The following is a 25381-nucleotide window of genomic DNA, read 5'->3' on the forward strand; positions in this document are numbered from 1 at the left end:
TGAACAATTCTACTTGGCAGCATCTGTTTCTTCTCAATACATAGCTAATAAATATTTTCCTCCAGGTAACTCTTATCTTACAAAAATATGAATTCTTGTCTAGAGAGTTGAGTTCATTCATCCATTCCAAAGAGCAGTTTTCTGTGTGCTTTTGCAATGCCTCTGCAGGATTTTCAAACAGTTGAGCACATCAGAGTTTACCATTAGTGCTGTATCTGTAACGAGGACAGGATACATTTGTGGTGGATTTGAGCAAGATCTGGAATGAGGTGATAGAATCTGTTGACTATTTCTCTGGACTTCAGTTATACCTGTTTGCTTTAGGGCACTCACCGTTCCTCTGCAGCTCAGGCAGGGATGATAGTGTTTTGAAGAACCCGAGGTTTTTATTCCCTTTGTGCGTTTCTTGCAGCGTCCTGTGTCTGCACAGTCCCAGCCAGCAAGCACCAGACTGGTAAGTACTGGACTTGATTCAACTCCCTTCACCAAAATAAAGAATGTGTTTTCATGTTACCTTGTGCACAACTGGTCCCAAAATATATTTTACAGCTAAGTAGCCTGGGTGTGAGGAAAAAAATAAGGTAGGGGAAAGGAGGGGAAGCCTAGAAAAGAGGAGATGGATAGGTACTGGAATATATTTGGAATACATTTCCCTGTTGTAGGAGCTAAGGCTGGAAAAGTATTTAGATCAGTACTAGCAGCTTAAAGAATAGAAGTATGCGGGAGGCAAGATCAGCTGCATCAAATCTGTCAAAGTATTTAAGCCTGCAGGTGTTTCTGGACTGCATTTTTAAGACATTTGATAGGGATATTTAAAGAAAGCTCGCTTTCTCTTCATCAGTTGATGAAGACAGCGGCAGCACAGCGTTCTGGATTTTATAAGATACTGAAAAGGAAAATATAAAAACTAAGAGGTGATAGGAAAGCAGCAGCATATATAAGGAGTGTTGTATCAGACGGGAAAAGGGCAAGCAATATTTGTCTATATACTACAGAGGATGGAGTAAGTTTGGGTGAAAAGGATAGCACAGGTGAATCTGTATTGCCAAAATTCAGGCTTCACAGTAAGTGAAGTAATTATTGTCTGTAAGACAGTTATCTAAAAGAAACTACAAAAATTTGAGTGAACTGGGTCCAAATTGTTTGGAGGAGATTAGAAGAAAGATTTCTCACAGATAGTGGAAAACCATAGAACTATCTTTGGTATAAGTCAGACTGATCCACCTTTCTAGGTGTCAAATTTGGCACCCTCCTTGCAAGCCATATGGACAAATCAATGTTAGTGTACAATTCTAAGCACCTGGCTGTATGGGGACGTGGTAGGCATTATTTTGCTGCTGGGCTTCATGGGCTAGCACAATATATGATTGATTCTAATTTTCTGCAGTTTCCCAGCAGGAAATAAGGTAGCACAGATGGAATCATCTTGAGATCCTAATTCATTCTCTGGGCTGCCATTTAGGTCATTCAGTATAAGTTTAGCTGAGGCTATGAGAAAAGATAAGACTGGAAGAAAAAACTCTGACTGAATAATGAGGTTTCACAGAGAATAGGAAAGATCTTTGTGCCAACTGCTGTCAGTGATTAGTATAATGAGAATCATGATGTGGGAACCAAAGATGCTTTCAGAATTTGGAGATAAATCAAAGTGGTTGGATTTATCTGTACTTTTAAAGATAAGCTGGGTCAAAGAGGAAGCAAGAATTTCATGAAGTTGGAGACATTTCTGTGCTATAGCCAGAGAGAGTCCTGCAGTAAAGGAGGAAGTGGAGGTTACTGAAGCAAAGTTGTTGAGCTGTGCTTTTGGCTTGGAGGAAAGTTTAGGAGGAAAGACTAAAATCCTTTCCACTTAAGGCCATCTATTGCATCATGCGAACCTGTCTGGCTATTGATTTTTCTTTTCTTCTACAAATGCTTTTGTCTCCTACCCTCTCATCCAGAGGGTGCCCTCTTGTCTCATCTTGTCTTGTTTTATTTAATCAGTTTCCATTAACAAAATGTTTCCGTTGGCACCTGCTATGCCAGTTTTCTCTTTGAATTTTTCTCTGCCAATCACTGCAGCCTAACTCACTCTAGTGCAATGCCTCTTGCTGTTGTTGCTTTATTTATAGATTCTGAATAGCGCACAATTTCTAATGAAATAGAGACTGAAATTCAATTCCAATTCAAGCGGTCTGTACAAAAAATTATAAAACCTGATGTTGCCATGAGTTTAGTTTTATATGAGTAGTATGGGATATTTCCCTGAGCTTTTCTGAATTAAGGTTTTTGTCATGTTTTTCACTTCTTTCTAGGCAAAGAAGGCTCTCTAGTGCATTCTTTGTTTGTTTTCCTCTCAAGAGGAAATTTGAATTTTATACAAAAGCATGAAAGCTTCTAAGATAAACTCTTTTAATGCATTTTTTTTATTATAATTATATAGATCAGATTCTTAAACAGCTGTAGTGCAGAACCATGAATTCTGGCTTTAGTATTCTGGAGTGTAGATTCTGCTGGAAATGGGGTCCTGGAGTTTGAATGTGACTTTTTTGTTTAAAGTAAGTTGAGAGAGGAAGGGAAAGACTTGGATTCACACTGTCTCTGCAGCGTACCCGTCCTCTGTCTGCCAGTGATGCTGAAATGAAAAACATGATGTCCTCAGGCAGGGAAAAAGCAACAGGAAGGCAAGGCAGCTCTGTGCTTGGTCTCTCCATGGAGGAGGTAAGTAGGTTATTAAATATCTTTTGTTTACCGTGACTTTCTCTCAATATATGGGATCACTTGCTCAGCAAAGAGCAAGGGCACATGTCTGAAAAACGTGACAAAAGTATAATGTTTTTGGAACAGAACTACTGGGTTTTATTGCCTCTGCCCTCAGTCATGCCAACCATATATATGCGCTCCAGGCTATGTTGGACTCCATCAGAATTTAAATGCAAGATAAAATTGCCTAAAGATGTAATATGTACCCACCTCACCCCCAGGACTGTAGTAATAGCATTCTTGTCCTCCAAAATTCAAGGATTTTTCTTGGGTTTGTTTTTCATTATATCTGTTTTGCTAGCTATTTTTTCCTCTTTTTATTCTAAGATAAGAGTTCTTCGTCGAGTGAGAGAGGAGAATGAACGGAGAGGGGGTTTCATCCGCATATTCCCAACCCCAGTAACATGGGACCTTTATGGGTAAGTATCAGAATCCTTTAGGATGGTTTACTGTTACACTGACACTCTGTATTGAGGAGTATTCTGTGTTAGGTACATGTAGATTAACAAGGTCAGCAGTTGTGAATTTACTGAGGATTTTGGTAGAGTTTATTCTTAGTGCTGAGGATTCTTTTTTTCCTGATCCCTTGTTTTTAACTTCTACTTTGCTTAACTGTAACTTAGAGAAGGCTTTTAAACGTTATTTTACAAGTACTGATACTGCTTTCTGTCAGAATAAAAATGTCTTCACTATAAATAATCTGTTGCTGCTATCTGCTTTTACATCCTGCTGCATATACTGTGTACCTGTGTACTCTGTCATTGGGCCATAAACCCAATATAGGACTCATCCTGTGAGTGGTACTATACTTTTTTTTTTTTTTTTTCTCTTTCCAGTCTGTAATATTTCTTTATGTCTCTTGCTTCTTCAGGAACTTCAGCTAATAATTGGTAGCTCTCCTAATGTTCTCTTTCTATTATGGTACAGCATGTTGTTTCGATAGACTTTCTGGGATGTTCTTTATAGATCACCTCTTTCTGTATTATGCTGCCTTTCAATATGTTGAACTCTAGCTTGATACGTCATTTATTTTGTTTTGGTTTGGTTTTAGATCGTTTTTAGAGTACAAGACGTCAATGAACTACATGCTGGCCACGCGTCTGTTTCAGGACAGGTAGAAAGCTTTTGGATTTGGGAGGGAGGCAAAGGAGACACAAACAGCATGAAAAGGACTAATTCCTCACTCATCCAATGTTATAAACACCAGTCTGTCATTTACAAGGGTAGTAATAGTTGTACATCTCTTTTCTAGTGTGCCAGTGACTGTGGAGGTTTCCTGCATTTTTACATGACTCAGTTCTGAATCCAAGGGCAAAAAGGGCAATACATAAAAGGCATGGGAGTCATTGGTGTGACAGATGACACTGTAGACATGTAAAACCTCCAAGCACTTAGTTTTCTCCGTGAAGAGATGATATAGATGGTCCCTGCTTACCTTTTTGTTTCGAATTTAAAGTCACATCAGAGCTGTCCCTCATGTAAAATAAACACTGGAAATTTACTCCAGAGGTTTAGTATCCCTATCTCTTGACCCATGTGAGCATTATTTGATGCCTCTTCCACTGGGTTGTGCTTTGGTTCTTACATCTAGCTGAACTTCCATTAAGAGTTGTATGCACTTTCACTGTACAATTAGCATCCCTGCTCTTCCTCAGTTTTTCTTACCCAAGTTCTATCGTAAGGTTACTACAGAATAAAGGTAAGGTTGCTGACTAAAAAGACAATATTAACAGAAATTTTTCCTGTGTCAGCACTGTAATTTATTTTTTTTTACTGTGTGATTTCAGGGATGTTTCTAGAGGTTTAGCTCCAAGTGACATCATCTCCAATTTGAGTTAGACAGATGCAAGCATAAGTTGCAGAACATCTGTTCAGAGTTCCTCTTTTAAAGCCTTTTTTCCTCCTTTAAGATAGGATTAAGAGGACATTCTGTAAATTTGGCCATTTCACTTTATATATGAAAGGCTTTTTCTTGCAGTCTATGATCAAGAATGAAAGGTAATATTTCCCCTTTTTCCCTTTGTAGGGACAAGATGAAAGGAGACTTCGTCACTGGGAGATCCCGGTAAATTCCTTTTAGAGAAATAATTTGAATTTTTAGTATTTATTCTAAATTTAGATTTCTACAACTTTGCCTTAAGTCCTGGGTCTATTCTACCGGAAATCAATCAGAATAAGAAGAGTCTGTGTTGCTCCCACCTCTCACAACCAATTTTGTCAAGTAAACAGCAGTGAGCAGTGTCCCAGCATTTGGAAAGCTAAAGTTTTTGTTGGATTGGCCCTTAAAATTGCCCCTTTTAGGATTGCTAATCTGGCATTTCTGCTGTATTGATGAGCATTACACGTGAGCTCTATCAAAAGGTTACATAATGCATGAGGATTTTTGACTTCATACACTCATATATTCACTTTGCTAGATCCAAAAGGTAAATGGAACAACAAAATTTTTCTGTGGATGTTCCCATCTGCATCATAAAGAACACTTTGCTGGTTCTTTCTGCACTGGCAGAAAATTACAATGTTTGTTTCTCTTAAGGAATCTGGCAGGGCTCCTTCTTGGGTTTAGTCAGAACTTGTAGAAAGGTTCTCACTTTTCACCTACATTATGTTATGTTTCTGACCTAACAGTGAAGAACAAGCTATCTACGTAAAAGGTTTTGCAGGCAGGATTGGAGTCCACGTGCTCTCTCCATACTCCTGTCCCTTATTTTGTATTCCTGTTGTTCAGTTCAGTTTTCCTCAATGGTTTTGCCTTGAGCTGCTGTATGTTGGACAGATGCTGCTTAGTTCTTAAAGCGAGACAATAGATAGATGAGTTTGGGGGTTTTATGAAGTACTTGCAAGATGCACTTCAAACATTTGTAAGCTTTAAATGGAGCAAAGCTAGGCTGATCATAACTTTTTTTTCCCATGTCAAGAAAACCGTTTTTAGAGGAAATTTACTCTGAGTTTTTGTATCATCAGGGAGAGAAGTATAAAGAGAGTTTTTGAGGATGCCTCTCTATTATGCTTTCCAGAGATGGTCTTAATGGGAGGCTGGATATGAAGCTGGAAGCTGTAGACTCTCATGCTCCATTTTATGAGAGAAAGCTGCTCTCACTGGAGTTACGGAAGCGCCGGCGATGTCACGGCAGGGCTAGAGCAGCACGGGCAAGATCATCAGGTATGAATTATTAGAGAGTTAGATGAGCATCTAGTCAAAAACAATTAAGAGGGTGGTTAATTCATTTTTGTTGGTTTGGTTTGTTTGTTTGTTTTGCCCAGAGAATTTGTGGATTCCTCATCCAGGAATTCCTAGGCCAGGCTGGATGGGGCTTTGAGCAGACTGGTCTAATGGAAGGTATCCCAGCACATGGCAGGGTTTAGAACTAGATGATTCCAACCCAAATAGTTCTATAATGCTAAGAAGTCCATTCCCACCATTCCCACCCCCACACATATGACTAAACGTAATCAATATTTTCTTGAACAGCGGCTTGTAGCTGCATTTTGGGTACAATAATTTGTCAGTATGTATGTGCCTCTATAGTTCTCCAGTTTTTCAGAGAAAAATGAAAACTTGGGACCTTTCAGGCTGCATTTTCTGCATTACAGTGACTCTAAGCTGTTGGAAGGAGAAATCCTTTTTATTTGAACCAATGTGGGAAAGACTTAAAAGGATACAGAGGGGAATGATCCTCATAAGTGGCTGTTCCTTAAGCCTTTATCTAAACTCTTTCCAGTAGCTACATGATACAACCTTTCCCATGGCAGTCAGTACATTATACAATTACTTTTGGTGCTATGTTAAGTTATGCGATCTTTATTGGCACACATGAAAGCTTAGTTTTCTTAGCTTTGGTTTTCCTGATGCACAAAAATCCAAAAGGTGAACTTAAGGCCTGCCAATGAGACAGGAAAGTGCCTTTCTTTTATTTTTTGCTTGTAAAGTTAAGAACCTTGTTTTGTCTTGTGAAATTGAGAAAATGGGATTCTCAGCTGTTTAATATGCAAACAGAAAACCAGAAAGAATAATAAAAGGCAGCAATAGCTACCATGATATTCTAAAATGGTGGTGGTCTTTCCTTCTAGCAGAAGAGTTGAGGAGTAAACCAAAGGTAATAGATAGCAGGAGAGTCTCCCTGTCTACTTTTTTTTTTTAACCAGCAGGGTTGATTTCTTCTCTACTACAGGGTTGTCAGAACCGACAAAGCTGTCCCTCAGATCAGACACAGAAGGTGAGGAAGAAGAGGAGGCAGATGAAGATGAAGAGCTAGATGGAGCTGTTGGCTCTCTTTCGGACACCCAGGTGAAAAGCAAGCCAAAACTCTCTGACTTGGTGAAAACAAGTTGCAAGGAGCAGTTCACAAAAAAACTTCATAAGAAAACTGGAGATGGAGGAGAACCACTTGTTGAAAAAACAGATTCAAAACCTCAGTTTAACTTGCTGCAGATTCTTCAAAAGAATGGAAATCTAAGGTGAGAGATTTCTGCATATTGCCCTGAATTTTGACTGGCTGCAAATACCTGTTTAAAATATGGAGGATTTGGACTTAGTGCCACATTATGAATGGGTGTGAGGAGATAAGAGGAGCCTAGAGTAATGGGCCTGGGTTTTTGTCTGTGGCCTGCCTAAGTGACTAATTGGCATAGGAGGGAGATATTTGCAGAGACTTGACAGTTTACCTAAATGCCTGACCTGTTAGATCAGTGTAAAGCATAAGCTGTAGCTTCCATTGCTGTTCTTTAATCAGGTGATGTAAGCTGTTCTTCAGTCAACTTGGACTTCTGAGCCACTATCTTAATGCGAGATGCCTGCTATTGAATTCTAAAATTTAATTCTTTTTCTTTTAATTCTCTGCATTTCTAAATAAATAGGTGTAAATACATGTTAAGCCATTCAAGAAAGGTTGGGAAGGAACATATCAGTGCTGCCTCTCCATAAAAATACAAACTTCTTATTTTTTTTATGCTTATATTTTGTATGATGTGTTTTTTTTTTTTTTTTTTTTTACCTCTAACAGAAGTTTCTGGTGCTCAGGGGCAGCACCTTCTGAGAGCAGGACAAAAGGTCATTTGAGAGACATAAGTTACTGAAACATTTTGTTGCCTACTGTTGAGCTTGACAGTGTGGATTGACTAAATGTTTAGAAGTCATCTTCCCCCTTAAATGTGGGTAGTAAAACTGCCCGTTTGCAGATGGACATGAAGGACAAAAAGTGATCATACAAAGCTGTGTAGGAGGATTTTACGTTTTCTACATAAGAAATACTGTTTTGCATGATAAGTGTCTAAAGATAGATAAAATAATTGTTGCTTGTTGCTGCCTTCTTAGTTTAGTTTCTGGGAGGATTTATGAATTATCAAATGGATTTGGGGATTGCTTAGAGGTTTTCTTCTGGCAAGAACACTTGCTGTAATGACAGAAGATTCTGAAACCTGTTCTAAGGACGGATGTAGCAATGCTGTCATCTACCTATATATAGAACTGACTCTTGCCAAGAACGTAAGCTCTGTCTGGTGTTCCTGGCAGAATCTTGCTCAGCACCCAGTGATGTTGGGATTCCCCCACAGAAGTAAGTCTTGTGGTGACTTCATGTTCCAGGATTGTGCTGGGCTTGGCCTCATCCAGTCTGTCATTGATGAAAGCTTTGCTGCCGGGTCAACAGGCTGAAGAGCTGAAGTAATGACATTTTCATCCAAAAGAAACCAGGACTGTTCCAGTCAGCTGTCCTGATGAGGCAGCTTCTCTGCCTTCCTTGCATTGGGCGTTATTGATGGAGAGGTGACAGTGGAATTGAACCACAGAATCACAGAATGGTTTGGGTTGGGAAGAACCTTAAAGATAATCTAATTCCAACCTCCCTGCCATGGGGGGGAACCATGTTCCCCACTGTACCATTCCCAGGGAAGTTGAAAGTAAAGGGAGAGAGTAAACCTGAGGCAGCCTCAAGTTTCAATATTCCACAGGCTGGAGGAGGGGCAGCATTTTAATTTACCTCAAGGACATTCTCCAGTTTCCTGTTTTGGGAGTCATAGAAGTGTCAGATACAGGTCAAGAATTGTACTCCTGTTCTCAAGCTGATGGTGGAGGTCCTGAACTCCTACCAGACTTGAACTCATGGTCATGAGGTGTTTGAGTTGCACCTAAAACAAACTAGGAAGCCCTACAGAGCCCCCAGAAGAGAATCTTTTCTGATATATGCTGGCATGGTGATTAGAGTATTAGTCAGGGTTCAGGCTGTTCTTCTGATGTTGCGCTCACCTGGGAAGAGAAGGTAGCTGTGGTGGCTGGCAGCATGTAGAGCTTGGAGGTGGAATATGGCCTGTGGTGTATTCTGGAGGTCACTGGAAGACACAAATCGTAACCAGGCAGTTTTATCATGTTATTTCCCTCTTTGGGCTGGGCATAGTCTTCCAAAAGCATCAAAAGCTTATGATTAGGCAGAGGCATGAGTATTTATAATACATTTTATTTTAACTTCAATTCTTATTTCCCAACATACGTGAAATTGCTGTGCATCGTTTGATGTGCAGTTATGTATTGATCTTTATAGGTACCATTGTGTTGTATGAGTTTTGTAGCACTGTAAAGAAGTGTTCCTGAAATTTGCAGGCATATAAAATAGGAAGATTTAAGTTTCTGGACTGATGTTTTAATGAAGTCTCAGAGATTTGTGTAGATAGAGTTGTGAGGACCATATAAGTGTCTGAGAGGATTCCGAAGAAGCAGAGAGTAAGTAGACAAAAAAGGGTGAGGTTCCTCAGGAATAGGTTTGAGACTGATTTTCATAATCAATTTAGGAATGATGTAAAATGTAGAAATAAGCTAATGAAGTTTGTTGATGGAAAAGACTTGGGAGTTATTCCATGAGAGAAAAGTAGTGGAATAAATATGGGAAGAACTGGATGACCTTGAGGATAGGACTAATATAACTAGGATGAAGTTCATTAGCACAAAGTGTAAGGGCAAGCTCTTACAAGCTTGTAACTTACAGCAGAAATTCTATTGGCTGAATGTTCAAGTGAAAATGAATTATAAGGAAAAATACCTTCCAAGCTTGTTGATCACAGGTTTGTGAAGCTCTAGCTCACACATGCATGAAAATACCGAATGCAGTCTATGCTTTATTGCTTGAGACACTTCTGAGACTTCACTTGTTTGGTGTACAGCTTCTAACCTCTACGTGTTCATGGAGGGTGTGGCTGGAACAGGTGGAGAGGAGCTGCTAGTCTCATCGTGGTCAGTGTGCTTTGTAAAAAGAGACTGGAAATGTAATAGTTTATGCCAATAAAATGAAAAGGATGTGATTGCTGTTAATAAATGCATTCCCCATCAGGGGTAAAATTATTTAAGATATAGGATAATGCTGGAAAAAGAAAGCAAATATAACCTGTCCGTGAATGAAGCTAGGCTGGGTAGTAAAAGAAGGTTCCTTATTATTAAAACAGTTCTGGAATAACATTCCAGGAAGGTAATGGGTTGAAAAATTTTATTTGTTTTAAGATGAAATGTGATAATTTTATAGAAAAGGTTATGTCAGAGCCTGAGACAGAAGGGCAATCTGTCACTGACACTAAAGCCCATCTGCCTCTATGCTCTTATGAAAAGGCATGGAGAAAGTGTGCTTGACAATGCAAGGGACAGCTTGTAGTGGCTGTAGAGGAAGCTGTGATGAAGAGTAGAGAGTGGGAGAGCAGAATGCTGGAGAAGAGAAGAGAGTTTCAGCCAAAATGACACTGAACAGAAATAGCCAAAGCTTTCAGCGATTTCTCTTGCAACAAATGAATACGTTAAAGTGACTACTATTGTGAGGGAATGAGAATCAATATGTTCCCTTCTGTCCTGCTCCAGTCTTCTCCTCAATTCATGCTCACAGCTTCCCAATGTGCTCAGCCAGCTGCACAGCAGATTTACTGATGTTTTTTCTTCCTTCAGTGGTGCCTTGCTCAACGAATTTGGCCTGTGTTCTTGGGCCAGCAGGGGAAGAGTTCACTTGCACAGATTTAATTCTGTTATTTCCAGTGGGAATTGCAGGGCCTTTGTTACAACTCTGGCAGTGGTGTTATGCCCTTTGTTTAATTTATGGTCTGTTGTTGTGGTGTTCAAAATGCTTTGTAGACAGAGGTCCAGGAGAGCCTTGAACTGGGTTTCAAAAGACACAGTTTTACTGATTTTTGTAATGTTGGCTTTTGGAGGAGGGTTGCTAAGGCTGTGAGAAGGCAAGGAGAGCACTCAGTTTTCAGAGGTGGTCTTAGAACTTAGAGGGCATATGCAGTCTGTTGCACCTCTTGGACTACGTCGCCTATCTTGGTGAAGAAAATACTGGTAGGGTGAAAATACTGGTGGGGCGAAGTTGTTCTTCTATCCTTGAGCTTCAACATTTTTGTACCTGCAAGGTCTTTGTTAAATATACTCCATAAGCTGTGCCTGACTGTTGTATTTCTTTCTGTTACTACCCTGAGGGTATCTGACTGTGTTTTTCTTGGCCCACAGCAAAGTGCAGGCTCGCAGGGCTTTCTCTGCCTATCTGCAGCATGTACAGTTGCGACTGATGAAGGAGGCTGGTGACCAGTTCCAGAATGCTGCCTGGGTTGCCAAAGAAGATGAGCAGATGGTAAGGAGCTTTGTGTTGGTCTAGAGAATGTGAAATCTACCCTGAGTTTTGAGGTTGGTTGGAAAAAATGAAGTCCAAAAGTACCTTGAGATTATTATACTTGTCTGTCTAGTTGCAAGTGCTGTATTTTTAACATAAAAACAAGGTAGGAATGCTGACTGACATCTGAGCCATGACAGAGTAGACACTAGATGAGTAGTGTGGTTGACACTTGAGCTGCTCAGATCTTTCAATGGTTCTACTTCACTGGATCTCCCGGCTCTGAGCCGAACTTGTTTTGAACTCTTCTGTCTGAGATTCTTTAAGATTATTTAGCAGTATCTGGTTCCTGCTGTAATTCATTAAACAAAACACGCATCCACTCAAATAGAACAGGTATCCAGTTAAGATTTTTCTTTGATGGACTGTTTTTTAGTCATGGGCATCTGCATTTAGGAGTGTTTTGTGTATTCTGGATAGAGAAGAAAAAGTAAGAAATGCTGAGAAGGGAAAATTACTATCTAGCATAGATGTTTTTATTCTTTTTTGTTTGTTTTTGCTTTAAAGCAATGTGATATATTTTTCTAGGAAATATTTTAAGATGCATATATTTAGCATATATGCATCTTAGAGTGCAGCAAGCCCAGATTCCCTTGTAAAACCTTCCTAAATGAGCTTTGTACAGCAGGCTCTTGAGTTTTCTGCAAACCCAAATGTGTTCTTGCTGAATGCATGTTTCAGGGAAACAGCCAGTGCAGTTCAGAGATAAAAGTGTGTGTCAGGAATAATCAGTCGACTCAGTGGAAAATGTTACCCCTGCTCTTTCCAAGTAGAAATTAAAACTGGCTTTTTGAGAGTCACTTTGTCTGCTGTGCTGTGAGAAATAATATTTAAAATAACAGATCAAATCAGCCTGGAGTAATGGCAGTGAGAGGCGAGCTGTGAAATCCAATAGTTTGGATGTGAGGCTGCTCATTTATGCATTTGCAGTGCTTCTAACCAAAAGCAAATCCAGAGGAGAGACAGAAAGGGTTCAAAACACCCACAGGATCTATCTTGCCTTAGGATCTGACTTGCCATGAGTTTCCCCCACTGGAAGTTGCACACAGATGTGGAGCCTGCTTGGTTGGGAGACTGGAATTACATGGCTGTAGATGTAGCCATCTGTTGCTGTGGAAAAGCTGTGGTGACAATGTACATACATGAAAAGTGCTGAAATGGGGATACATTACTGTAGTGGAAATACCTGACCAAGGTTCCCTTCCCTGTGATAGTGCTCAGGGGGGTCTATGTCAGTGTATGCACTTCATTACTGGCCTTCTTTAACACATTACAGGTTGTCTTTTGGAGATGTTCTCCTAAAGCATTGGACTTCACAGGTTATTCTATGTTGTTGCTACTTTGTGCTTTTTTCAGACAAATACTCATCAGGTGTTCTCAGTTCTGGCTCACCTTGGACAAGGCACAGCATCATTCCTCTCCACGGTCTTGGATTTGTAGGCCTATGTTAAAAATGCACGTTACAGAACACTTTTGTCTGCCAGTTGTCAGCGCATTAGACACAGACAGTATGTTTAGTACTTGCCAATCAGGAGCCAATGTAGTACCTCTGATCTCTTTTCCCCACATCTCGCAACTGCTCCATTTTTAACTCCACCTTCTTTGCTTGCAGGAGCTTGTGGTGCGCTTTCTGAAGCGAGCTGCCAGCAATCTTCAGCAGTCCTTGAGAGTGCTGCTCCCCAGCCGTCACTTAGGACTAAATGATCGTCGTCGTATCCTGGCTCACCAGCTGGGCAAGTTCATAATCTATTATAACAAGGTGATTAACTCTGGATTCTTCTTTTGGTATCTTACACCACTGAACAGAGGGCTAAGGTACTTAGTTCACTTCAGTGCCTTCAAGCTTTGCTGCTTTTGTAGTACCACAGTGCTGGTGTATAATATTCTAGCACAAAAACAGTGGAGTATCCAGGGCTGCTAGACTCCAGCAGTTCCAACAGCAGTGTCTACTGTGGTTATTGCATATTAAGGGCCAGGAGATAGCTATGAGTCACCCATTCATATATAACTGCCAAGTTATTAAGGATTTCTGAAGCTTAGGACCCCTTGGAAATGCTGTTGGTTTAAACATATTATTTTTTAATCTAACTTGTGTAAGAAATTATTATGAGGCAGTTTACCATAGTGCTGTTAGTGATTTGGTTTCTATTATCTTCTTCTAATGTATCTGCTGCTGGCTGCTGTCATAGTCAAGACAAAGTTGTTTGAAGGGCTCTGTTCTGTAATTTACAGTCTGTTTGTAGTTAGGCATCTAATAATGGCAGTTTGTCTCTCCAAATTGTCAGATAGACAACAGCATTACTATGTTATATATGTAGTCCAGTAATCATGTCCATAAAAGTTAAAATAATAAAAATCAAAGAATGGGAATTTAACTGGCAGCTTGCTTTTTCATTGGTTTGTCTTTAGTTCTAGAGTTTTGTAAGGCCCCTTCCCATTTCTTCCTGTTTTTATGATTCTTCTACAGAGGTTAAATATATATTTCACATACTGTACATATACATGTATATGTATATATGTACATATATGTATATATATACATGTATATACAATGGTATATATATATTTACCATTCATGTGGTACACTTAAGGAGTGCTAGCCATCTATAGCGTAGAGCTCTGCAGGCTAAGCGACAAGGAGAAGTAAATCCCAACTTTAATAATTTTTACTTCTTTCATTTTTGAAGACGATGTTCTTAGCATAGTGGTTTCATGCTAATCCTTGTTTTGCAAATACAGCCTCCCCTTCCCCTTGCATTTCTTTGGTGTTAGAACAAGGGTAGTTTGAATTTTGCTTTCAGAGGCTGCTGTGCACACTGGCCTCCAAGCTAGTAGAGGGTGTTCACTTGCAGCACCTTTTCAGAATTGACATCTGGTAACTTGATCTGTCAAAGCAAGGTTGGTATTGAACCAAATCTATTCCAGGAAGTGTCTTGTATGTCTAGTGTTCACTGGATTACTGTGTTCGGAGTAATTGCAAAACACTCAGGTGGCTCTGTGGTGAGTTAAGAATGCAACAGCTTTGGATATAATTTCCACTCAAATTGTATTCAAACACTAGGATTTTCTGCCAACTCTCAAATTCACAAAATAAAGCTGTGTAACTGGTAATACATCACTGCATAAACATTTTCTTTGTTAAAACACTTGAAAACAGATCATTTGAGGTTTTAGGACATACTTGTTTAAGCTATTGAGAGGCTCTTGACTTAAGTGGGGGTTTTTTGGTGTCTGATTTCAACATATAGAATTCTTTAACTGACTTGTAACTTTGCATTTAGTAGGGGACTCCTACTAGCTGTTATGCATCGTCTGTATTGACACAAGAAAAAACACTGCCTCCAGCAAACTAAGTAAAACAAACTGCATATTGTCAAGACTTCTACTTATGTAATGAAGAGTAGACACGGGTCCCAGAGTGGCCTTTTCTCCCCACTCTTTCACAAGATATATCTGACCATTTTGTCCTGGGAAAGCTTGAAGTAGCAGTAAGAAGCAGTGAAGTGAAGGTCAAGTCTGGTCAACTGAGGCTTATATGTTGGTATTAGTATTTCAGATAGGTCTGTAGACTTCTTTTATTATTTTATTAACAGTAGTGTTTGTATACAACCTCTAGTGCCAACAAATTCTAGTTGGAACAACTAGTGTAAAATATAAGGATCATTTATATCTGATAGCTTGCTCCCATTCTCAAAAAGGTTTATCATCTTTTATTACAGTATATTCTAGTGTATGTGTGTATTTGTGACAGGCTGTACTGTTTTACTGTCTTTGCTTTTGCTATGCGGTATATTATTTGTATGTAGATAAGACCTCTGCAATTTGCTGTATGACAAAATAAATTAACTCAAAAGGAGAGCTCTTAGTTTACAGTAGGAAATGTAGATGCCCTTTGCAACCTCCTTGATTTAGTTTCTCCTGTTTAATTTTACATTTCTGTTCTCCTCTCCTCCTGAATATCTCCTTCTGGGACAGATGCTGAAATAAAAGGTATTGTGAGGAACTCTATTTGTGACAGAGACAGCAGAAGTAGAAAGGGGACCTAATATCTGCAAAGAATGATTTATTTCCCCTCCATATTCTCTTATGTCCCAGCAAAGGATATATCTGAAGTAGAAGCACGTATTTGTCAAACTTTCATATCTTCTCAGCAAGTCACCTCTAGTAAGTTATGTCAGGTAGATGAATGAGGTGTAGTGTATGTTTAGCCTGCTATCTCTGGGGCTCTCTACACACATATTGAAATACATTTATAATTTGTCACTTTGGAGTTGATGTTCTTCTTCTTAGATTCCATGGAATTGCTTTTTTTCTTCTCTGTGTGGCAGTTATGCTACAATACATAGAATAACTACATAGAGAGGCTTACTAATACTGCTTATTCACAGGAGACAGAGCAGATGGTTCAGAAGCAATCAAAAAAGAAACAGGAAGAGGAAGAGGAGGGAGTGAATCCTGAAGGTTTTCAGAACTTTATTACCAGAGCAAGGTAGGAATGAATTTTATTCCCTTTGGTAAAGGATCTCCCAACCCCGAAGATGATTGGATTGTGCCTCTAGATACCTTTACTGACATTAGCACCACCTTCTGCTGAGGGACAGCAAACTTGTCTCCTAGTTTTCCCCTTCCAGCAACCAAATGCAAGTCAGCATCTGGTGCATAGAGAAGGGCATACAATGAATGTTTTGAGCATTAAGTAGATCCCCAAAGGACAGCACTGGTTGCCCTGGTCTCAGTAAATTCTAACCTGATGGTGGTGAGCTATGGTCTACTTTCCTGTGATGCTGGAACAAATGCAGAAGTATTTGCAAGGAGAAGGAGACTAGAGCTGCTGCTCAGATGACCTTGAACTGCTGTGGTTGAATGACTGTTGTGGCTCTGGGTCTCAAGTTACTGATCCCAGAAACAAATTTAATGCTTTCTGCCTCTACTTCAGGAACCCTGCAGGACTACACCCTCTGAGATGAGGAAAAAAGGGAATTAAGCTCCCTGTCATCATCCTAGCCTTTTACTTGGCTTGCTAAGTCAGTTCAGTGCAAGCAGTTACTTTAACAAGAGAAAATGCAATGTTTTCTAACTGTGTACACTCAGAACTATCTGACTTTCTTACAAGAGTCTGTTGGGAAATGTATTTTGAAAATAGGTAATTCCTCTTCGTGCCCTGTGGTACTGTAGGAAAAACAATGGTGTTATAGCCCTCTGACTATGGAGAGGTCTGAAATGATTCAGTGAACCAGAATTACTTCCTCAAGTTTCTGATTCTTGAGCACAAAATCTGATTCCTTTTGACTCCTTTATTTGACCTATGTATGATATGCTTATGTTGGCAAGGACCACTGTTACTATCTGGACAGCTAGAGTTCATCTGCCCTTTTAATGCATTTCAATCTTCTCTAACAAAGTTCACAGTCACTGCTTCCTTCTTTCTTACAATCAGTTATGAAATTGTTCTTTGTTTTCCTCTCTTTGGGGATAGCATTCTTAGTGACTGATCTAAAGTGGGTGATAGCTGAGTCCTCTCAGCTACATTCAGGAGGCTTCACAATCTCCTTTGCTACATTCTCACAAGCACAATGATTTTTATATTTTGCTGATATAATTGGAGTCGTTACAGCAACAGATTTACAGGCTCCAAGAAAAAACTTGCTGCCTTTCAGATAAATAGTGTTCTAGAAAAGAATGACACTGAAGATATGACTACCATATATCATGGTATCTACTCCTGTCAGCGGAAATGCAGATTACGTGGGTCCACAATATGCTCTTGGTTCTCTGACATCTCTCACCACTAAAACTGCTGTTGTCTCCTAGGGCAGGCCATTTTCTTTTCCACCAGAAATGCTGAAAGAGATGGCTGGTTAGGGCAGAACTGCGTACTCTTGTGTGTTATTGACTACCATGCCATCATGGCCTGATGCACACTGTAGGCTGGAGCTGGAGATTTTTGCTGGTCCCAGTGATAAAGAACAGTTTCAAGTGATTATCTGTTTGCTTCTTAAGAAGTACTAAATATGTTTGAGAACTCTGATAGCTGACACTGCTTTGTGCTTGAAGTTTAAATCATCAAGCTAGTCATACGCAGCCAAGAAAACGGGACATTTTTATACTTCTGTGTGTTCTTCAGTACAGGGAGTGCACACAGGAGAAGATGGGCAATAAATGTTACCGTGTAATACTTGGGGTTGTCCCAATCACTCTGTAACTTTGATATTACATGGATGTACTGTGTTTAATTATACACATGCTGTTACAATTGCTTCTAAATATCCTCATTGCAATATGAAAGTGTATCCTTGTGCTGGTAAACTCATTTATAGCTGAAAGCATCTTTCCACCAACTCTTCACTCTTATGTTTCTTCTTCACCTTATTTTCATTGCTTTTGGATAGGAGAACTTTGCGGCATGCCCTGAAGATCCAAACTCTCAGTTAGACTTTCTTCTTGTCAAGAAAATAATAAAAAGAAACATATGCAAGTTTTGTGAGATTCACAAAAGTATCGACTGTTCTGTTTGTTTGTCCTGCAGTTTTGGCTAATTAACAAGCTCTTTCCTATTCCCTCCTTACTGCTGTACTGAAACTACTAATGACGACCTTAGAGGCTGAGATTATTTTCTCACATGAACATGACAGCTGCTTGTCCTACAGAGCACCTGGGGAAAATTAACTAATTTAACTGAGAATTGATTCTTTCCTGTTGTCAATCTCCCCTAGAATGAGTTTAGAGTTTTCACTTGCTCATTATTACCCTGGGTAGGTTGCTGGATGCCTTGAATTTTCGACTGCAAAAAAGAATGTTATTTTAGTGGGAAACTCAGATTTAACCACAGCTTCCACTCTTATTCTGCAGAACTATGCAAGTAACTTGCCTGGCCTCACCATTTTCTCACTTTTCTCTTTAACCTCCTTATTGTCTCTCCTCTTTGATTGTTCCATGAAGGCAGAAAAGCTTAGAGACCTCATTTAGTTCCATTCTTCTCTCCTTATTGTAGTGAGAGTGAGCTGGAGGAAGTGCTGACGTTTTACACCCAGAAAAACAAGTCAGCAAGCGTCTTCCTAGGAACAAACTCCAGAACTACAAAACCCAGGAACACCAGTAACCAATCAGAGAATCAGCCTAAAGTGGGTGAGTATTGTAGGCTGCTCTGAGGTGATGTTGTCCAGACTAATTCAATTTCAGTTTAGTCTATGGAAAGTGAACAGCCCCTACAGAAAATTATTCAGAGTTCTGGAGGCTGTGGTTTTTTTGTTTTTTTTTTTTTTTTCTTTCTTTCTTTTTAATCCCCAGTGATTCTTTGTAATGAAGACTAGAGTAACTCCAATCCCATCTTCTTTTAGTGAAGTGAAATGGGGTGAATTGGGACTAGCCTTTATAAGGAACTGGATATGGTGGCTTGTGACTGAAATCAGAACGTGGAAACTTGAAGATACTGACATTTGAAATGTGAAATTCTGAAATCAAAATAATGGATGAAAGAAACTGAGGCTTATTAAATTGTGTTGCCTACAGTGAGCATACCCATTAGAAAGTAGAGCCTGCATATTTGAGTATAATTAGGCATTCCATGGAAGGCAGTGTTGTGCTGGCTGTTTGCATCCAGTAGTCCATGCTACCATACATGACAGCATAATTGTGATCAACAGAGTTGCATGGTCTAAAATATTAGCAAGTCCATTATAGCAATGTTTAAAAAGTCCCATTCCAGTGGTATCCCAGTTTGAATTATTCTAATTCTTAACTCCTGGATTGTGTTATAGAGCATCCTGAAGTGACAAAAAAAATAAAAGGTGATCAGCCCAGAAGTTCAGTTGCAGATTTGCCTGCAGAAGGACAAGCAAGAGGCTATAAACCCAAAGAAGTTAAATCAACCCGTAAGTGAACTGGCTTCATTCATCATCAAGAAAAAAAATAATTAATCTACTATTTTTAATATGGTTTTAAATAGAGGTTAGAATCTGTGGGTTCAAACTGAGGTATTTGAATGACCACTTCTGGGGAAGATTCTGCATTTTTTTTTTTTTTTATTTTAGACCTAAGACAGGTACCGTAGGGTGAGCAGTACAAGTGAATTAGCTCCTCTTCTGTGGGGAATAATCTAGATATGGCAGTCATTGAAGGAGGATATTCATCATGTAGAGCTACCTCTTGTCTTTACTGATAGATGAGGTCATCTTGGCTTCAATGGGTCTATGAATAGAGGCAGCTCAAGTATGTTGTTATCTGAAGGACCTCAGAGGCAGCTTTTCTCATGTAGTGTATTCACCATCTCTTTCTAGTTCCAGAAGGACCCACCTTCTCCTTAAATACTGAACTGAAATTACCTCGGTGCAGCCCTTCTAGTGCTTCTTCCTCTGTTTCTGGTACTATGTTCCAGAGAAGTACCAGTTCCCAGTTACCATCTCAACCTGCAGCATCTGGAAATCCACAGGTGCCTGGTTACCATTCATTGCCGGTTCCCCCAGTTGGTCCCAGGCTGTTTCAGTCTTCATCTTCTCTACCTTCCTCCCAGAGCGCAGCACCTGACAGCTCTTCTGTCTTCACAAATTCAGTGTCCAGTGAGGCTTCTAGCCTTGCAGGGTTACATCGTTGTCGTTCTGGTAGCTACACCATTGGGCCATTCTCGTCTTTGCAGAGAGCTGCTCAGATCTACAGCCAAAGATTGTCCCGCCCATCATCTGCAAAAGCAGGTGAGTGTTCTATGTTGTTTGATAACCAGCTAATTCACTATACAGATTTTGTAATCTCTCTTCTGGAATAGGTGGTAATTTCACATTTCTAGAATTATGAGTCTTGTTCCAATGGTGATAAATTCCTCATGGAAGGGAAGAATGCAGGAAGCATCTCTTGTTTGCCAAAGATGCCCTTTTATGGAGCGTATAAACATGGAATTGAACTTCTGAAAAAGTTGGAAATGAAGTATTGTATACTTGATTGTATTACTGATCTATTGTTATCTTTAGTGATTTTAATGTAGTTTTGTTTAGCAGAAGTCTCAGCCTGTGTTGTTCTTCGTGCCTTATATTCCTCTCACACAGAAAATCTGCTAATGAAACCATGATTTTTTAATACTTAAAGGTGTGTAAAGACCTCTAAAGAAAGAAAGATATGAGTGGATTGGTATTGTATCCTATTCTCTAGGACCTTTCAGAACTTATGTAATGAAGAGTATCTCAAAAACAAGACCCAGAAACTACACATTTACTGTTCTAAGATAGGACATAGTTAAGCAAGGCATCTTTAGAGTGTAAGGAATCTGAAGGGTGGAAGAAACTGTAGAAACTTATGGATGCAGACTGTAACATGCTAAGAAAGTTTTAGGAAGCATACAGAGGCTAACAGCTGTGCTCCTGGTAACATGCTTTTCTTTGATGTGCTTTTGCTTTGGGTTATACATCAGTCAGCACACTTTCACTAGAGTTGCTATGCAGCAACTCTATATAGTGACAAGCTTTCTAGCATTAAAATAAATTTGACTTTCCAACTGAGTACGTTATTTAAAGGAATCCAGTTGTTTTCAAGGAAAAGCGTTATAGATTTAACTTACATAATAGCCAGACAGCATTCTCTGGCAGTGGGTGCTATTAGATTCATTATAATAAGAAGAATGGAGGTTTGGCATTGACAAACGCTCATATAGGTAATACCTGTGCAGAACAGAAAGCTGTATTACCCTTAAAATCTCTAAGAAGTATCATACCTGCTTTTTCATCCGTGATCAGCAGGCTGAGAAAGAGTCTGACATACTATTAGGGTAGATCCAGAGGAGGGTCACAAAAATGTTCAGAGGGCTGGAGCATCTCTCCTGTCAGAGTTGGGGTTGTTCAGCCTAGAGAAGAGAAGGCTTTGGGGAGATCTTCTTGTAGCCTTCCAATACCTAAAGAGGGCCTGCAAGATAGATGGAGAGACTATACCTTCTTTACCAGTGTGTGGTGATAGGACAAGGGGTAGTGGTTTTAAACTAGAAGACGGTAGGTTTAGATTAAATTTAAGGAAGAAACTCTTTACTATGAGGGTGATTAAATACTAGAACAGGTTGTTCAGAGAGGTTGTTGATGCCTCTTTCCTGGAAGTGTTCAAGGATGGGACTTTGAGCAACCCAATCTAGTGGAAGGTATCCCTGCCCATGTTGGGGGTTGGAACTAGATGAGTTGGAAGGGACCTCAGAATCATAGAATGGTTTAATCTTTATGATACTGCTAACTAAGCATGACCAGATGTTTGTTTGGTAGGTTTGTGCCATCGCAGTCCAGGTGGACAGCATGTGGGCCCAGCCGGGATGCACAAAGATACAGAAGATGCTACTTCTCAGGGCAAACGTTACAGCCCTAGTATGGTAGCAGCAGAACTGCAACAGCTGGCAGAAAAGCAAGCAGCTTGTCAGTACTCCCCACCAAGCCACATCAGTCTCCTTACACAGCAGGTATGTAAGCTGCAGTCCCCGTGACAACAGAAAAATCTGTCACAAACTTCTGTGTCAGCACTGAGGTATGCTGGAAAGAGTAAATCTCATGAAAATTGATTTTTTGTCATGTTGTTAATTGGAAGTGTTTACATTGACCAGAATTTTGATTTTCTGTGAGATGACAAGAACATTGCTAAAGCCCTTTTTGTAGAAGAAAGTGAGCCTGGGCAGAAGAATAGAAAATATGTTGTGAAAAAAACAACAGACCCATGCTTGGTTTTATTAAACAAACCAAGTCTTCTCAGATTTGTGCTTCCATGAGAATTGCTTCCTCATTCCTCAAGTGTTCCCTTCTTTGTGACAAGCAAACAATGAAGACCTCAGAAGGTAGCACGAAGTGTAGATTTTTCTCAGTGACCTTGATACATTTTTGCATTAGGCTACACACTGTTTGTATAGGCTTTGCTTCTATATTGAAATTCAGAACATGGTTTGGGTTGTGTTGGTGGTCTTATGTCACAATGAAGAAGGGGTTTAATGAATCAATGAAAAGTTTAGAGCTGGGGCTCTGTCCAGCAATGAGTTTCTTTCCCAGGTTTGCATCTATTTGTCTCTAGACATCGTTCTCTACTGTAATTCTCTAGGCCATGTTTTAGTAATAATCCCTCTGGACAGGTTAAATCTGAAGCCTGCTTAGTATGAAAATGTGGATAGTTTAGTTGAGGACAATTTAATTCTATTCTTTTAAGAGAATGTACAATCTACAATTAAGGCAATTCTATAGTACTGCATTACCTTCCTATATGTTTCTAGTCAGGGTACTCTGAATTGATGCTTTCCCTTTTTTACTTTTCCATTTAAGCCTCTTGAAATATCACAGTCTTTTTGAAGTAGAAGTATTTTAAAACAAATTGTTGTGAAAACCCCTGGAGGATATCATCACTTACCGAAATAATAAAAATAGTACAGTTGTTTAAAGCCAGTTCAGCAAACTAGAGTTAGTGTACCTGGTTTGAAAGTACCTGACTGGTATGAAAGGGACTTGATATTTGGATTTAATGGTGTTTAATGGCAAGATTAGGACTATTGATTGTTGGGTGTGGGGTGGGGAGAAAAACTATTGAAAATATTACTACTGCTGTGGGCCTCTGCTTTTCCAAGGGCAAGAACTTGTATGTGAGTTGGGTGCCTTTTGACTGTGCCTTGGTTCTCTGTGTTGTACCCAGCTGTGTCTTGGGGGTGGGGGTACTCTAATCCAATGCATCCTTCCAAGAGCAGCTGGGAAGCTTGTTTTCCATTCCAGTTCTTGTGAGAATTGCTTCTACTATCCAAGTACTATCCTGGGTCTCTGGGGTTCCTGGGAATGTAGCCTCAACAGCTGTGATTTGAATGATGTTGCCATTCTGGTTGGGAGTCCATCTCCGGTTCTCTAATCCCTGCTGTTGCTCACTGTTTCCTATCCATGCCTGCAGCCCCTGCTTCACATTTTCTCTCACACTCCTATATTCTACCGTCTGTATTAAATGAATTTAATTTAAATCCATTGGCTACTGAAAGGACAATGTTCAAAGAGCAAATTTTATATGTAAGTAGCTGAAGAACTTTGAACAAATGTAACATCTGTTTTCAGAAAACAAGATTTTGTGATTATATCATCCGACTGTCTTGTCAGTCCTCTCCATTTGCTTCTGAAACACCAGATGGGTGACTTGTGTAACTGTCATTAACGATAACTGCAGGAAAGATGTTCCTTAAGGACACACCAGAGAATGACAGCCTCAAGTTAAGTTATGAAAAATAAATGTTCAGTTTTACAAATGAATAATACACTGAAGCTGCAAGGGAGAATCCTTATAGTTAAACATAAAGCTAACATTCACTGTTAACACCTTCTATGGAGTTTTATTCCATTTTATTTACATTACACAGACTTACATGAAGTCTAATAATAAAGCCAATTGTGAGGTTTTGAAAAACAGTGAGAATTCTGTACCTCCATCCATATTAAATCTTTAAAACACTTCCTGCTTTTTGCAGTAGTCACCATCTAAGTTCGGTACTCCATAGTACCCAAGAACAACAAGGTGTTCCTCTTGCAAACTCCCTCTAAGTCCTGTAAGCACGTAGTGTGGAGGTATCTGTGGAAGATATGTACCATCCAGGGTCCAGCATTACCCCGATAAATTCCTGGCTAAGTGAGGCATCTGAGCTACAAAGGTCACAAGAAAACAAGTATGCTGTTGAGAAACCCTGTCCAAATCCCCTGAGATTCAACTAAATTTGTCTTAAAAAATAGAATGTCCTTATTTCTTTCATGAAAATGTTAAGTGCATAGAAGTACGAGGCAAATGAATGTTTCAGTCAAGGGCTACAAGCAACTGCAGTTCAACTGTACCTGTGTTGTTTGGATTTTTGACTAACCAAACAAAATGCATGTATTAATTAGCAGTGAACAGGACTAATTTGGAACTACCTGCAATGTGTGCAGCATCTTGCTTCTAAGTTACTGGCTGTAGGGAGGTGAGATCTTGGTGTCACAGGGAACAGGCTTGTAAAAGACATGGTGGTTGGCCAGGGAGATGTTCAAGGATGCCACAGAAACCAGATTTTCTTTATTCTGCTATTGTTAGATTATTAATGTATTGGGGATATAGTCTAGGTCTGTGGAAACAAGTCTTGGAGGATAAGGGCATTAGAGAGATTACATTTCCTTTGTATTATTTTTTCTTCACTGTAATAGATGCGTTTTCTTTCCAGGTAACGAAGTTAGACTCCTACCAGAAGAAAAGATAGGATAGGCAAAAAAATGTTTAGTGAGGCTGAATGTTATGAAGAAATGAAACAAGTGACAAAGTTTCAAACAAAAGGTGTGGTTGGTGGTGACATTGTTACAGAAGACAGAAATGTAGCAAATATACTTTTCTGTAACAAAGGCTCTAAAAGTTTCCATTAAACTAAAGTAGGGAGTCTTACTCCAGAACCAGATGACCAGGCACTGAAACAAACAAACAAAAAAAAAAAACAAAAAAAAAATTAATTCACACAAACATAATATAAACAAACAAACCACTATCACCAACAACAAAAACAACCTTCCCATGTCTTGGTCTGTTATAATTCTTTGAACTGAGAAAAGTGGTAAGTTGTGGAACTGAGCCTTGTTGTTTACACTTACAAAAGAGTTTTTGGCGATCTTTCAGCAAGGACTGTTAAGCCAGGTGTTTCAGGGTGAGGAGTATGTAGATTGGAAACAAAAAGCAAGTAAATGAGTATCTGGCCACTTTTCAGCTCAGCAAGTGGCTAACTGAAGTTAGAAACTACAGAATGCACAAGATGGAGCGTAACATTAAATTTGAAAGGAGGAGGTTAATAATGACTGGCAAATTACTACCCAAAGTGTGAATACAAAAGCAAGTTATTGCAAGGTAATATAGGGTGTGAATTTACAGTAGATTAACTGCTCTGTAGTGTTCATCCATGTGAACACATACTTGTGCAGCTTATGTTTACTATGTGAGGCAACTCTTGTTATCTTCTGTATAAAGTGGGCTAGAAGTGTCCAGACGTTCATTTGCTGTGAAGCTGTGTGTGCTGTAAACTT

At 39.5% G+C, this 25381-nt stretch overlaps 1 protein-coding gene across 2 annotated transcripts in view; it reads left to right on the forward strand.

The window, feature by feature from the left end:
- The window catches only part of TTLL5 (tubulin tyrosine ligase like 5), a 124735-nt gene that overhangs the window by 37329 nt on the left and 62025 nt on the right, over positions 1-25381 (forward strand). For both annotated transcript variants that reach the window (XM_032188217.1, XM_032188218.1), the window contains 14 exons: positions 413-454; positions 2587-2700; positions 3070-3161; positions 3794-3856; positions 4769-4807; positions 5760-5905; positions 6915-7200; positions 11219-11339; positions 12991-13137; positions 15767-15867; positions 18370-18503; positions 19136-19249; positions 19655-20065; positions 21608-21798. In XM_032188217.1, coding sequence (XP_032044108.1) covers positions 413-454; positions 2587-2700; positions 3070-3161; positions 3794-3856; positions 4769-4807; positions 5760-5905; positions 6915-7200; positions 11219-11339; positions 12991-13137; positions 15767-15867; positions 18370-18503; positions 19136-19249; positions 19655-20065; positions 21608-21798 — 2001 coding nt within the window. The remainder of the gene's footprint in view (positions 1-412; positions 455-2586; positions 2701-3069; positions 3162-3793; positions 3857-4768; positions 4808-5759; positions 5906-6914; positions 7201-11218; positions 11340-12990; positions 13138-15766; positions 15868-18369; positions 18504-19135; positions 19250-19654; positions 20066-21607; positions 21799-25381) is intronic.

This window comes from Aythya fuligula, chromosome 5, assembly GCF_009819795.1.
Source record: "Aythya fuligula isolate bAytFul2 chromosome 5, bAytFul2.pri, whole genome shotgun sequence".
In the NCBI taxonomy this organism is placed as follows: Eukaryota; Metazoa; Chordata; class Aves; order Anseriformes; family Anatidae; genus Aythya; species Aythya fuligula.